At 41.0% G+C, this 16,295-nt stretch overlaps 1 protein-coding gene across 1 annotated transcript in view; it reads right to left on the bottom strand.

The window, feature by feature from the left end:
• LOC135106742 (RAC serine/threonine-protein kinase-like) overlaps positions 1–16,295 on the bottom strand; it is a 181,323-nt gene that overhangs the window by 153,804 nt on the left and 11,224 nt on the right. Inside the window, exon 2 of the mRNA XM_064016010.1 lies at positions 12,704–12,894. Within this exon, the coding sequence (XP_063872080.1) occupies positions 12,704–12,889 (186 nt within the window). The 5' untranslated portion in view covers positions 12,890–12,894. The remainder of the gene's footprint in view (positions 1–12,703; positions 12,895–16,295) is intronic.

Genomic DNA, 16,295 nt, shown 5'->3' with positions numbered 1-16,295 from the left:
TTGTTTGAAGACAACATCTTGCAGTCCGCCAAACAAATTCAAGAGGTGGAAAGACTGAAGAGTAAATTTTCCACCAGGAGGTCTTTCTCCTCATGGAAAATTCAGCTCCAGCAAACCCGCAGGGGGAAAAACAAGAGCGTTCCAGGGTAGAATCCCTTTCAAAGGGTTCTCATCCAGGTTTCACTATTATGGACAATGTCAGTTCAGCTCCAAGGGAGAACCACGACTCACCTACGCACGGCAGGATTCTGAGCCAAAAAACTTCCAAGGCCGAGGTCACAACAGTCCCCAGCAATAATTCATATTTGAAGCAGGCAGACTTCACAAATTCTTGCTCAAATGGTGTAAGCTCACTTTAGATATTGCTGAGCACTGCCACCTTGATCTTGAAGTGCCAAACATTACGCCTTTATTTTTTGAGGAAGTAGAGTATGTTTTTAAGGAGGATCAAGCTATCATTTATCAGAAAATTACCAAATTGTTGAATCTCAAAGTAATTGTAATTACATGAAAACAGGATGATCAAGCAATCTCTCCTATATTTTTAAGGAAGAAAAAGAATGGTGAATTTAGGATGATACTCAACTTGGAAAGGTTAAATAAATGCATAGCTTATAAACACTTCAAAATGGAAAATTTTGAGCAAGCAGTGAGGCTTATAAACAAGGGTGACTTCATGGCATTGGTGGATCTTTACCATGCTTGCTATTCAAAAAAAGAAAGTGGAAGAGCAGCAAAAGTATCTCTGTTTTAATTAGTGAGGTGGACAGAATAGGGGTAAGAGAAAGAAGAAAGTCTTGTGCAGTGAGGCCATGGGAGGAGGGGAGGCATGCAGTTAGCAAGATCAGAAGAGCAGTTAGCATGAAAATAGCGGTAGAAGACAGCTAGAGATGGAATATTGCAGCAGTGAGAGAGAGGCTGAAGACAGTCGTCAGTTAGAGAAGAGGAGCTGATGAGACGAAAAGCTTTTGATTCCACCCTGTCTAAAAGAGTAGTATGAGTGGAACCCCCCCCCCCCCAGACATGTGAAGTATACTCCATACATGGACAGATACGGCCCTTGTACAGAGTTAGCAGCTAGAGGGATGAGAAAAACTGGTGGAGACGTCTCAGAACACCTAACTTCATAAAGCTGTTTTAGCTAGAGATGAGATGTGAAGTTTCCAGTTCAGATTATAAGTCAAGGACAGACCAAGGATGTTCAGTGTAGAAGAGGGGGACAGTTGAGTGTCATTGAAGAAGAGGGGATAGTTGTCTGGAAGGTTGTGTCAAGTTGATAGATGGAGGAATTGAGTTTTTGAGGCATTGAACAATACCAAGTTTGCTCTGCCCCAATCAGAAATTTTAGAAAGATCAGAAGTCAAGCATTCTGTGGCTTCCCTGCGTGAAATGTTTACATCCTGAAGGGTTGGACGTCTATGAAAAGACGTGGAAAAGTGCAGGGTGGTATCACCAGCGTAGGAGTGGATACGACAAGAAGTTTGGTTTACAAGATCATTAATGAATAATAAGAAGAGAGTGGATGACAGGACAGAACCCTGAGGAACACCACTGTTGATAGATTTAGGGGAAGAACAGTGACCGTCTACCACAGCAGCAATAGAAAAGTCAGAAAGGAAACTTGAGATGAAGTTACAGAGAGAAGGATAGAAGCCATAGGAGGGTAGTTTGGAAATCAAAGCTTTGTGCTAGACTCTATCAAAAGCTTTTGATATGTCCAAGGCAACAGCAAAAGTTTCACCAAAATCTCTAAAAGAAGATGACCAAGACTCAATAAGGAAAGCCAGATCACCAGTAGAGCGGCCTTGATGGAACCCATACTGGCGATCAGATAGAAGGTTGTGAAGTGATAGATGTTTAAGAATCTTTCTGTTGAGGATAGATTCAAAAACTTTAGATAGGCAGGAAATTAAAGCAGTAGGACAATAGTTTCTGGGATTAGAACAGTCACCCTTTTTAGGAACAGGTTGAATGTAGGCAAACTTCCAGAATGAAGGAAAGGTAGATGTTGACAGACAGAGCTGAAAGAGTTTGACTAGGCAAGGTGCAAGCATGGAGGCACAGTTTCGGAGAATAATAGGAGGGACCCCATCAGGTCCATAAGCCTTCCAAGGGTTTAGACCAGCAAGGGCATGGAAAACATCATTGTGAAGAATTTTAGGTGGTATGAAGTAGTCAGAGGGTGGAGGAGAGGGAGGAACAAGCCCTGAATCATCTAAGGTAGAATTTTTAGCAACGGTTTGAGTGAAGAGTTCAGCTTTAGAAATAGATGTGATAGCAGTGGTGCCATCTGGTTGAAATAAAGGAGGGAAAGAAGAAGAAGCAAAGTTATTGGAGATATTTTTGACTAGATGCCAGAAGTCACGAGGGAAGTTAGATCTTGAAAGGTTTTGACACTTTCTGTTAATGAAGGAGTTTTTTTCCTAGTTGGAGAACAGACTTGGCATGGTTCCGGGCAGAAATATAAAGTGCATGAGATTCTGGTGATGGAAGGCTTAAGTACCTTTAGTGGGCCACCTCTCTATCATGTATAGCACGAGAACAAGCTGTGTTAAATCAAGGTTTAGAAGGTTTAGGTCGAGAAAAAGAGTGAGGAATGTATGCCTCCATGCCAGACACTATCACCTCTGTTATGCACTCAGCACACAAAGACAGGTCTCTGACACGGAAGCAGTAGTCATTCCAAGGAAAATCAGCAAAGTACCTCCTCAGGTCCCCCCCAACTAGCAGAGGCAAAACGCCAGAGGCACCTTCGCTTAGGGGGATCCTGAGGAAGGATTGGAGCAATAGGACAAGATACAGATATGAGATTGTGATCGGAGGAGCCCAATGGAGAAGAAAGGGTGACAGCATAAGCAGAAGGATTAGAGGGCAGGAAAAGGTCAAGAATGTTGGGCGTATCTCCAAGACGGTCAGGAATACGAGTAAGGTGTTGCACCAATTGCTCTAGGTCATGGAGGATAGCAAAGTTGAAGGCTAGTTCACCAGGATGGTCAGTGAAGGAGAGGAAAGCCAAAGCTGGTGGTGAACATTGAAGTCTCCAAGAATGGAGATCTCTGCAAAAGGGAAGAGGGTCAGAATGTGCTCCACTTTGGAGGTTAAGTAGTCAAAGAATTTCTTATAGTCAGAGGAGTTAGGTGAAAGGTATACAGCACAGATAAATTTAGTTTGAGAGTGACTCTGTAGTCGTAGCCAGATGGTGGAAAACTCTGAAGATTCAAGAGCGTGGGCACGAGAGCAGGTTAAGTCATTGCACACATAAATGCAACATCCAGCTTTGGATCGAAAATGAGGATAGAGAAAGTAGGAGAGAACAGAAAAGGGACTACTGTCAGTTGCCTCAGACACCTGAGTTTCAGTGAGGAAAAGAAGATGAGGTTTAGAAGGGTAGAGGTGGTGTTCTGCAGATTGAAAATTTGATCATAGACTGCAAATGTTGCAGAAGTTAGTGAAGAAAAAGTTGAAGGGGGTGTCAAGACACTTAGGGTTGTTGACAGAAAGGCAGTCCGACCTGGGGACATTCATGGTCCCCTCCCCAGATGGGGACTCCGGGGCTGGTGTAGGAGTTATTAGGTGCTTGTAGTTTTATGTGGAAGAAGAGAGTTGTCTTTAGAGGGCAGGCTGTGACTGCCCCCTTGTGTTGTGAGACACAAAGGGAAACGTTCATTGAGGTCACAGCTGGGTTTAATGAAAAGTTCACAGCACCCCCTGAACAGTGCTTTAGACCTCACTGGGAGTAATTATCGTTTCGGCAGGTATCTACTGCCTCCTCCTGGCGTGGAAAAATTTATCATTTCGCTTGACTGGCAAATTGTATTTCAGAAGGTCCATGACTATTCACCAAGTTAATGAAGCCAGTCTTTGCTACACTAAGAGAGTGGGGCTATACCATTACCAGCTATCTTGATAACACTCATTTGCAACAGTTCACTGACAGGCAGATATGGCTATTTGCTAAATACAGTGCAGCTTTTAAGGAAACTTGGTTTCTGTATCAATGAAGAAAAATCTATTTTGGTGCCCACAAAACATATAGAGTATTTAGGAAATGTTATTGACTGAAAACATGACAGTTACATTACCAGAATGTGGGATTGAGAAAATCTTGCACAGCTGTACAATGCTGATACAGAAAAAGAGAGACAAAATCAGGGAAGTGGCCAGGGGTAGTTGGTCTTCTACTTGCTGCAATTACGGCAGTGGAAATGGGCAAGTTGTATTACAGGAAGCTAGAAACTGCAAAACTAGCTGCCTTACAACAATGGTAAATTTGACAAGTGGATGCCAGTCACAGATGACATGAAAACTGACCCCAGATAGTGGCTGAATCAGAATCAGGTTGCAGTGCAAAATAGGAAAATATTTTGGGAGTGCCCTAATATTGAATTATACACTGACGCATCGGACTTAGGCTGGGGTGCATGTCTTGATTTTCAAATTACAGGTGACAGATGGTTCCAGGATGAAATTCAGTTACACACATCAATGCATGGGAACTCAAAGCTATTTTCCTTACCCTAAAATCATTTGAAAAAATGAGGTTAGAGGAAAGCATGTCAAAGTGTTCTGTGATAACACCACCGCCATTACTTATGTTAATGAAATGGATGGCACGAAATCCATGATTTGTAATGAGATCTGCACTGAAATATGGGAATGGTGTGTACACAAGTATGCATGGGTTACATGCTCTCACATACCCGGCAGAGACAACACCATGGCAGACAAAATATCTCACAAATCTAATGACAGACATGAATGCAGGCTGGATGAAAAAATCTTTAGGGATGTTTGCAGAATTTCTGGGACTCTAAACATTGAATTATTTGCATCTCAGTTGAATAAACAGATAGACTGTTATTGTTCTTGGAAACCCGATCCAGAGGCAGAATATTTTGACACATTTTCTTAAGTTGGGCACAATTTAAACAGGTATACATCTTCCCTCCATTCTCTTTGATCTCCAGATGTCTGCAGAAAATATAAGCAAAGCAGGCAAAAGGATGGCTGATGGTACCACTGTGGCTGTCCCAGCTGTGGATGGGGGCACTCCTCCGAATGCTAGTCAAGGAACCGCTGTTCATAATGAAAACTAAGAATGAGCTCACGTAACCATTTTCAACAAAGGATCATCCCATCATGCGGCATACCAAGTTAATGGCTTGTCTTCTGTCTGGGAAAACCTGTGAGAAAGAGGCATTTCGGCTGTGGGTATGGACATCATCATGGCCTCTCGGAAGCCAGGGACTTGCTGCAAAGCAATACCGTACACATACACATCACCAAATGGACACAATTTTTTTGTATATGGGATATCGATTCCCTTAATCCCTCTGTAAGCCACATAATAAATTTCTTATCTGAAACCTTTCACAGAAGAGTGGGGTACAACTGCATCAACACAGCCAGGGCATGTCCTTTCTTCACTTGGTATAGTTGTGGATGGCTGCAGGACAGGAAACCACCCCCTGGTAAAGAGACTACTATGAGGAGTATTCAACCTGAGGCCATCAACACCCAGGTATTCTGATATCTGGGATGTCACACCAGTCTTGCAACAACTAAGGACCATGGCCCCTGTACACAATCTCACAATCAGGGGGCTGACTTTAAAACTTGTGATACTGATGGCTCTTACACAAGTGGCCCAGGTCCAAACATTACACTTACTAGTGTAATGTTACTAATAACACTAATGTTATTAGTGTAATGTTAGTACTAGTGTACTAGTGAGAATTTCATTACCATGTAGTTAGGCACAACATCAAACAATGCAGACCAAAATGTAACATTCAAGTTGTGAAATTTCAAGCTTATGCCAAAGACAAGATTGTGTGTGTGTCAAACTCCAAAAATGCACATTGGAAAGATGGAACAGTTAAGAACAGTTGGGCAAGAGGATGGACAACTTTTCATCAGCTTTGTTAAGCCACACAAACCTGTGTCAAAGGAAACTATAGCAAGTTGGGTCAGGACAATGCTGATCTTGTTGGGGGTGTACACCGCAAGGTACACAGCAGGCAGTATTCGACCAGCAGCAGCATCAAAAGCCAAGGCCATGGCAGTGCCAGTAGCTGACATTATGGCAAAAGCTGGTTAGTCACAGGAGACCACATTTGCCAGGCATTATGACAAGGTAATTACCCTCGATGTGGATTACTTTCAAGAAGCAGTGTTATGTTAAGTTTGGGTGAAGGTTGTTAATTTGTGTTGGGAAATGTTTGGCAGTACAATGAAAGGCCTTTCATTTACAGTTTTCCTAACCATCATCATACTAGGAGTTGCCATGACAGTGACTGTATTATGCAAACAAACATACGCTAGGGTATGACACCCACATGGCTTTAAAACCTCATGATGAAGCAAGCTTCAGCAGACAAGTGATTTATTGATGTAAAATTGACAGAGTACATAATAGTTGAAATGTACTTAGAATTTTATGAAGCAAATCACATCTGCTTGAAGGTAGCTTTCACATGCCCTCCTCTCCCACACTATGCTTTACAGTGTTTCTCTTACAAAGTAAGGACACTGGGATAAGTGAGGATCTAATAATCATGTAGGTGTTTGTACACTTCAAAGTCTGACTTGTGGGGTATCATCTCGTGAAAGCTACCTTCAAGCAGACGTGATATGCTTTGTAAAATTCTAAGCACATTTCAACTGACCTCCAATAAATTTCATGTATTGTCAATTTTATTCTGGTACCAGTCTATGTCTCTTCATCAGACCATACAAAAAATTATCAATGAAAACAGAACTTAACAAGATAATAGAAAACAACCACAAAACAACAATGATCACTGTAGGAGACTTCACTGCACATGTTAGCTTTCTGAGAGACCAGCTGCTAAATGAGAATGGAAAGATGATTTTGGGGTGGCTGGAGAAAGACAACTTAATCGTACTGAACGATGATGCAAACTGTGAAGGATTGTACATGTGGGGAATGAAAAACCAAAGGAGTCTATTGATCACACAATTTGTAATATTTCATTCTACATTATGAATACAAAATGGAAAACAGATCAGGAGAAAAAAGAAATAGATATATCAGACTGCAACATTATGGAAATACAGTGCATGATCAAGACGCAACCAAAAGAACTTCAACAAAAGCACGTGGGAATACACAGATTTTTGCAAAACAGATGAGCAGTCCTTGGAGTACTATGTGAAATGCCAAGATGAAAAAAGAAAGAACCAAGACATACAGGATGTGGTGACACTATATAACTAAATGGAGAAATGTGTAGATGAAACCCTGAAAAGTCTTACAAAAGAACTGTCACTAACTACCCAAAAGTAAAAGAAGCCCTTTGGATAAATGAAACAATATGAAAGGAAATCAAACTAAGAAGAGAACTCAACAGAAAAATACACATTCTATAACAGAAAGAGGGCAGTGGGAAGAAGCTTACCTATTACAAAAAAAAAAAAAAGTGCAAAATCTAGTAAAAGAGGAAATATGCAAACATGAAAAGGAACTTGCAATAAAAATCAAGGATAATCCAGACAAGAAAACTCTGGGAACATAATTATTAAGAGACTACAAAAAAGGGCAACAACATGACTGAGAAAAAAATTTACAATGCAGAAGGAAAAGCATTTACAGATAGAGAGGCAGCAGAAAGCTTAGAAAACTTTTGGAAAAAGATATATCAGAAACAAAAGAATAATATTACAGATTTCTGGGCACAGAAACATTAACAAAAATTAACTTCTGTAACAATTATGACAGACAGACATCAAACATGAAGAGACCACAGCTTCAACAAACCAAGTGAAGTAAGAGAACACATGGATGTCTTCTATCCAGTTATTAAAGAAATCCCACTCATGAGCAAACCCCAGATCACAGAACAGAAGTGAAGACTCAGATGAAGAAATTAAAGAAAAAGAAAGCAGCTGAAGACAAGATGAAGCCAGAGCTAAATAAAGTTCCACTAGAACACCAAACATATATAGAAACCCTTACAAGATACTTCAATAATATAATGGAAAATGGAGAAAAACAGATGAGTGAAATTCATCAAGAACAAGGATGATCCCAAAATGCAGAAGCCAGAAGCAAAGGACCTACACCCCATCACACTGACAAATTATTCATACAAAATCTTTGTGACAATACTAAAATCAAGAATCCCCTAAGAAACAATAATGAAATGAAGGAAAATCAGGCAGGGTTCACAATGGGAGCAAGGATTGAGGACAACCTGTTTATATCATAATACTGCTTGGAAGAAAGCTGCAAAAGTCAAGATGGTAAAAATCTACACAACTGGCTATGATGTGAAACCCGAGGATCACGAAACTTAGATACCAAAAAACTCAGGTGGTATATACCACCTGGCAATCCCACAGGGGGTAGCCCAGACAAAGCAATAAACATACATCATTCAAACTCTTACCCCTATCAGCCACTAATGATAAGGGATAATCTCATGGACCACCATACTACACCCCAAGAGCTTAGGCACAGCACAGCTGGCCACACACATCTACAGCAAGGCCCAACAGCATACACTGGTTTACCTCTACCCCTTTATAGTGAAACTGTTCCCTATCCAGCACCTACTCCAATCCTGAGACCACAACAGATTCAAGTTACTTCTTAAGGAGTGCTCCACACTCTAACTGGGTCTATATAACAATGAGCCCCATCAAGTGTGCCCATATTTCCTCCCAGAGATTAAAAATACCTTGTCATTTTTGTGCACCCGCCACTGTCTCTCTCTCATTCACCACTATCATGCTTGCTGCACACTCATTTCTCTCTCATTCAGTGCTCTCTTCACACACTTCATCCACTCTAAATGTGGCTTTTCTCTTAATCTTTCACTATGCACATCTGACTACTATTCTCTCTCTAATTTGACTGTTAAGGTTGGGTATGGGTGTGGGTACAGCACTGCCAGTTTTCCTAAAACTACATCAAGAAGCTTCTGTGATACATCAAAAAGAAAACAGAAATATCATGGAGAAATAACATAAATTTTCACATAAATAATATAATATCCCACAAGAAATGTCATTACGTATACATACAGTAAACCCATGGTTTTAGACTATTTGGGGAAGTTACTCCATTCATGCTAAAAGTCTGTTAGACTTTTAGAGGCAGATATTTAAAAATACATAAAATAATACCTTCTGTACCTTTCTTACCACTTTGTATACTATCTCTTTAACTGCTTTCTCTCTCTCTCTGCTTTGTTATTCTCCTTATTTTCCTTGATCCCAAAGACAATGTTTTTCTTTTTATCCAGTTTCCCTTACAAGAGATTCGTTACTCTTGACAACTTTCACTACCTTCTATGTTATTTTGGCATTATTCAATTGCTCCTCTATTACTTTCTCAAAGTTTATGCACTTACCTTGCATGGCCTTTTTCACTCCTCTGTTTTCTACCTTTTCTACTTTTTCTCAAACTTCTTTTCTCCTTCTTGAAGCTTTTTCCATGCATCTCACCTCTCACTTAAATGAACAACAGTTTTGACATTTTCTTCCACCTTTTTTTTATATTCCCCAACTTCCTTCACAAAAGCATTCCATTGACTTTTTAACTGTTTGTTCTCAGCTCTCAATTCAGAAAGTTCTTTATGCCAATTAACCTGGGCCTTGTCCACAACTTTTTCAAATAATTTTTCAGTGATGTTTTCTAGGTTCAACACCCTCCTCTGCCTCACTTTGTTACCTCTCTGTCCTCAGCACAGAATCCTAAGAAAGCCCTCTCACTTGTGTTGTTTATACCATCAACTGATCTTTCGTTGAGTGTAAACGACCCTTTTTGGTTCAGCTCTATTTTTACTTTATATTTCACTTCATCACTTCTACTTTCATTGTCACTATTATTGTTTTTCCTTATCAAGACAGAGACAATACTGTACCACCCCTATTTCCCTACACCACAACTGGCTTATTGTGGAGACATTCCTTGTTTTCTGTGCGAGTGTGTGTGTGTGTGTGTGTGTGTGTGTGTGTGTGTGTGTGTGTGTGTGTGTGTGTGTGTGTGTGTGTGTGTGTGTGTGTGTGTGTGTGTGTTTACCTAGTTGTATTTACCCAGTTGTGCTTTATAGAAAAAGAGCTAAGCTCATGCTGTCCCATCTCCAAATCTTTAAATATCCAACTTAGCCTTGAATCCAAGTATACTTCTTGCATTTACTATCTCCTTATCCAGATTGCTCCATACATCAATATTTCTATATGGGAAACTATACTTTTTGGCACCTCTTCTACAAGCACTCTTCTTCAGCTTCTTTCCATGTCCCGTAGTATCTCATGTATCCTAAATCACCAAGTCACTCTGGTCCACCTCCTCCACCTTCTCATATGGTTTATATATTGCAATCAAGTCTCCCCTTTCTCTCCTTTTTTCCAATGCTGGTAGCTGTAACCTTGGCAATCTCTCTCTTCATATGACAAGTCCCTGATATTACAAGTCCACAGGGGAGGACAGTTCCATCTTGTCCAGTGCAGCTCCCGCTTCTTGACTGACACAGAGACCTGCCACACCACAATTGAGATGGAATTGTTGGCAGTCATGTGGGCAATGAAGAAGTGCAAGTTTTATTTCACAGGCCTGCAGCACTTAAACCTTGTCACTGACCATTGTCCACTAGTTCCCATTCTCAACAGATATTTGCTGGATGCCATTGAAAACCCACATCTTCAGCATTTGAAGATCACAGCTTTCACCTTCACAGTGACATGGCACCCAGGCAAGGAGTTGTGCATCCTCGATGCCCTCTAACACTTCCCACTGAGCAACCCAGCTAGCGATGACAATGCCCTTGACACCAAGACTAGCTTCTCTGTCAGGAGCATTGTCACCTTATGAGCTGCTGAGTCCCTTGCCACCACAGATACCACCAGCAATCCAGCACTAGAACTCCAGCATGCACCCCAAGATGACCCTGGTTATGCTGAGCTCCTTCAGCACATCAAGCAGGGATTCCCAAGTGACCACTACTCCTTGCCCAACACTCTATGCCCATATTGGAAAGTACATGATGATCTCTACTATGAGGAGGACCTCATCCTGTATGGGGCTCAAGTAGTCATTCCAGTTGCTCTTTGCCACTGTGTCCTCGCCCACTGCCTGACAGCCATAATGGAGCCTAGGCCACGAAACACCATGCACGACAAGCGGTGTACTGGCCTGGCATTGATGTTGATATCATGAATACCACCTGTGCCTGCAAGCTGTGTCAAGTGATGCAGCCAAGCCAGCAGTGTGAGCCCCGTCTGTGTGACAACAATCCCACCAGGCCCTTTGAGTCAGTGTCAGTTGACTTCTTCTCTACTGCAGGGAGGTCCTTCCTTATAGTTGCCGACCAAGTGTCTGGCTGGCCTGTTGTCGTGTCCTGTGGCACAGACACGACCTCTTCCACGACCATGCAGCACTTCAGGCAACTCTTCTGTGACCTGGGTGTCCCAGTTCCCCTTCGCACCAATGGCGGCCCTCAGTTCATCAGCTGGGAGTTCGCTGCCTTTTTTGAATGTTAAGGAATCTACCACAACATGTCTACGCCCCACTACCTGCAGTTAAACAGGCACGCACAGGCTGTTGTGAAGTCAGTCAAGCAGCTCATCCAGAAATTGGTCCCCTCTGGCAATCTCAACTGCAAGGTGTTAGACAGGGGTCTCATCGATCTTTGCAACACTCCAAATCACACCAGCTCACTGTCAACTTCCATCAACACCAACAATTTCAGGGAGCAATGGCAGGCCAGAGCACAGTTATGATCATTGGGCTGCTGCTTGCCTATGAGATGATAAGGCCTGGTACAACACGCATACCCCACCTCCCCCACAAACTGAGCTTGATGCTGCAGTCTGCATCCGGGACCCGACTATGAAGCATTGAGACAAGATTGGCACTGTCATGAGCATTGGCAAGTCCTGTGACTACCCTGTCAAGATGCCTAGTGGCTGTGTCTGGTGGAAGAACTGCCGATTCCTCTGCCCATCCATGTCTCTGTTAGAGGACTCCCCAACCACGGAGGCCACCCCAGGGGGCAAAGAACCATCTCAGCCCATTAGGCCTTGCCACTCAGCACGTCTCATGACACGGCGTACTATGAGCATGAAGGGGAGAGGGAGACATAGGATAGTGTATGTTATGCCACTTTATGTAAGAGACAGAGGCACATGCATGTGCATGTATAGCCCTAGTGGGAAACACTCATTTTCCCACATTGTTGCTCTCAGTGTGTGTGCATCTTGCTTATGGAGAAGAAGCTAGTCATGTCTCTTGCAGCCTGCCCCCTGAATCTCTTCTTTATAAGGACCTACATTACATTGTGTGTTCCTGCCCTTCCCCCATACTGCAGAGAGTAAGAATGAAAAGGACCAAGTTCGAATGGCTAACCATGAATGCTAGCAATTAAACCAGTGGCATTGGATGAAGCTTCAAGAAAAGAAAAATACAGTGCTCTTTATTTTCAGATCACACAAGGAGAAAAAGGTAATCATGTTAAAACAATAATTAAATAGTCCTATTTGCAGAATCCTGTTAAAAGTAAACAACATTAACCCAAACAAGGCCAATGTTGCATTATAAGAAATCTTTCTATTTCATTTATAAGTTCTACAAACGAAGGAAAAAGGAGTGCCTTTGCAAAATTAACTTAGCCCATGCCCTTTACATTTTCTTATTTACATCATAAAAAATTTCTGGTATAGAATAAATGTACATTACCTTGACTGTGAAATTATTTAGTGGGTCTTCAAGACCATGCTCTGGTTTTGTTTTAAATCCCAGAAGAGTGCCATCTTCTTGAAGGAAGAAGTAGCGCTGCCTCCAGTTCTTGATGTGTTCCCCACGCTTGTTGAGCCAACCTTCCTTAACAATGGCAGGAGTAGGAGGGGGTGCTGCCTCATCCATTGTGCCTGGAAATCAGTGATCTGATTACAACTAGCAGTTGTATTATTACCCTCTTAAAAAAAAAAAAAAGTCAGTTTACTTCAAAATAAATTTAGTAAGCACAGATTTGTAACCCAAACAGTGATTGCTTACTGCTACATACAGTAGTACCTTGGATTGTGAGCATAATCTGTTCCTGGTAAGGGCTCATAGTCCAGTCTACTCGTAAATCAAATCAATTTTTCCTATATTAAGAGAAACACATCTGATCCATTCCATCAACCAAGAAATGTTCATATAAAAGTCATTAAAATGCTATTATGTATACAAATTACTGTCTCAAATTAGAAAACAACAAACAATGACCACACAGCCACCTTGTTCATGCTTTTTGATAAACTCCCTCTTCATCTTAACCATAATCATTTCCTTAGCTAAGGCTCCTTAACTAGAGACGCGAACAGTGTGACAGGCGACAAACCTGCAGATTCTATAGGGAATGAAGGCAACCACTGAATATTTGATAGTGGAGTGTGGCAGGTACAGGGATCAGAGAAGCCAGCTTGTGACAGCAGTAATAGCCATCATTGAGAAGGAGGAATGGCATAAAAGGTTAGAAGAAGAGGACAGAGAGATCAGCACAGTAATGAGACTTTATGGAGATCAAGCTGAGCCAAGAAAAATTACAAAAATATATTAAAAGATTTCTAACACTCACGCACCAGTAAGTTTCATAATTTTTTTCTAATGCTTCTTCTGTTGGCAAGTATTTTGTGGCCTCTCTGTGTATCTTGCCACACAATGATTTAGAAGCAGCTTTCTTTCCTTTGAAACTCATAAGTAGGCATGTATTATATATCACTAGATTCGAAAGGAAATTATCTTTATGATCACATAAAAAATTCACTAAAAAAATAGACATAAAAGTAAAGACTTCTTCTTTCACACAAAACTACATGCACCTAATTTTTATTAGGATCTATTATTTTCAATCTGTAGAACACCACCTCTCCTCTATTAAACCTCATCTTCTTTTCCTCACTGGAACATAGGTGTCTGAGGCAAATGACAGTAGCCCCTTTACTGCTCCCTGCTACTTTCCCTATCCTCAATTTCAATCCAAAGCTGGATATTGCATCTATGTATGCAACAATTTAACTTGCTCTCATGTCCAAGCTCTTGAATCATCAAAGTTTTCCACCATCTCACTACAACTACAAACTCACTCTCAAATTAAATTTATGTAGTGTATACCTCTCACCTAATTCCTCTGACTAAAAAAGTTCTTTGACTACTCTGATTATTTAGAGTCTTCAACGTTCACCACCAGCTTTGGCTCTCCTCTCCCTTCATTGACCATTCTGGTAAATTATAACTCTGCTATCCTCCATGACATTGAGCAATTGGTGCAACACCCTATTCATATTCCTGACCATCTTGGAGATATGCCCAACATTCTTGATATATTCCTTACCTCTTCTGCTTATGCTGTCACTCTATCTTCTCCGTTGGGCTCCTCCAATCACAACCTCTCATCTCTATCTTGTCCTATCACTCCAAACCCTCTTCAGGATCCCCCAAGGCAGAGGTGCCTATGTTAAATGGGGAGACCTAAGGAGAAATTATGCCAATTTTCCAAGGAATGACAACTGCTTCCATGTCAGAGACCCATCTCTGTGCTAAGCACATAACAGAGGCGATAGTACCTGGTATAGAGGAGTACATTCCTCACTCTTTTTCTTGACCTAAACCTTCCAAACACAGCCTATTCTCATGCTATACATGATAGAGAAGTGGCCCACAAAATATACTTGAGCCTTCCATCACTGAATCTCATGCACTTTAAATTTCTGTCTGGAACCATACTAAGTATGTTCTCCAAATACCCAACAACAACTTCATTAATAGAGTCTCAAAATCTTTCAGAACTAACTCCCCTTATGATTTCTGGCACCAGCTTCAGGTTGGGCAGGCTACAAGTCTGGGACACATCCAAGCCTTGCCCCAACTTGTCTCTCTTCTCATCTTTCTCTCTCTCTCCTCTTCCTTCATTATTCTTTTCTCATTAGTTCTTACTTCTTTCTTCATTTTACATTGCATTATCTCATTGCACACAACTATATATATATATATATATATATATATATATATATATATATATATATATATATATATATATATATATATATATATATATATATATATATGCATATAAGCATATACAGTGGAACCTCAGTTGCTGAATGCCTCCCTTTTCTAACAAATCAGTTTTCTAACAAAATTCTGAACTCATAATTGCTTCAGTTACTGTACAGTGTTCTGGTTTTCTAACAAGCTTAATTATGTCTCATCTGTTGTTCATTGCACATCTGTGCCATACCGTTCTCTTTCTGGCGACATTTCTCTTGTTCATTATTTCTAATAAGTAACTATGGGACACGAAAAAGTTAAAAGCGGAAAACCAGAAAGAAAAACAAGCAGAACAGCAATAGAGACAAAGAAAGAGATCATACGGAAGCATGAAAATGGCGTCCATGTTTCTGCTCTCACTTTGGAGTATGGCTTAGCAAAGTAATCGATCTGTGCCATCCTTAAAAAAAAAGGGATGGCAATAAAAGAAGCAAATGTTGCCAAAGGAGTGACTGATCACCAAGCAAAGATCACAGATATTAGGAGTGGAAAAGTTGCTGTTGATTTGGATCAATGAATAGCAGTTGGCTGGTGACAGTATTTTGGAGGCTATAATTTGTGAGAAAGCAAGGCTTTTGCACCAGGATTTGCTTACGAAAATCCCAGGTACAAGTTCTGAAATTAACTTATTTAAGGCTAGTCGAGGGTGGTTTGCAAAGTTTAGAAGCGAAGTGATATACACAGCGTGGTTCACCATGGAGAGGCTTCAAGTGCTAACAAGAAAGATGAGGAAGAATTTTGTGAAAGAGTTTGGTGCGCAAGTAACTGCTGAGGCTTTTATCCCCCAGCAAGTGTTCAATTGTGATGAGACTGGACTCTTCTGGAAAAATATGACAAATAGAACATACATAACACAAGAGGAAAAGGCTTTGCTTGGACACAAGCCTATGAAGGACAGGCTAACTCTTTTGCTTTGTGGCAATACTAGTGATCATTTTAAGGTAAAACTAATGCTAGTGTATCATTTGGAGAACCCCCCTGTATTTAAAAAAAAACAATGTAGTGAAAAGCAAGCTGTCCATCATGTGGAGGGCCAACAGTATGGCCTGGATGACCAGACAGTTTTTTGGGATTAGATTCATGATATTTTTGCTCCTAGTGTGAGGAGTTACCTTAATGAAAATAACTTCCCACTCAAGTGCCTGCTTTTGCTCGACAATGCTTCTGGCCACCCCCAGACCTGGAGACTGAGTTACTAGAATTCAACTTCATTACTGTGAAGTTTCTGCCTCCTAAT

This window comes from Scylla paramamosain, chromosome 14, assembly GCF_035594125.1.
Source record: "Scylla paramamosain isolate STU-SP2022 chromosome 14, ASM3559412v1, whole genome shotgun sequence".
NCBI lineage: Eukaryota > Metazoa > Arthropoda > Malacostraca > Decapoda > Portunidae > Scylla > Scylla paramamosain.
The sequence above is the reverse complement of the archived record's forward strand: the minus strand, read 5'-3'. Positions and strand labels throughout refer to the sequence as shown.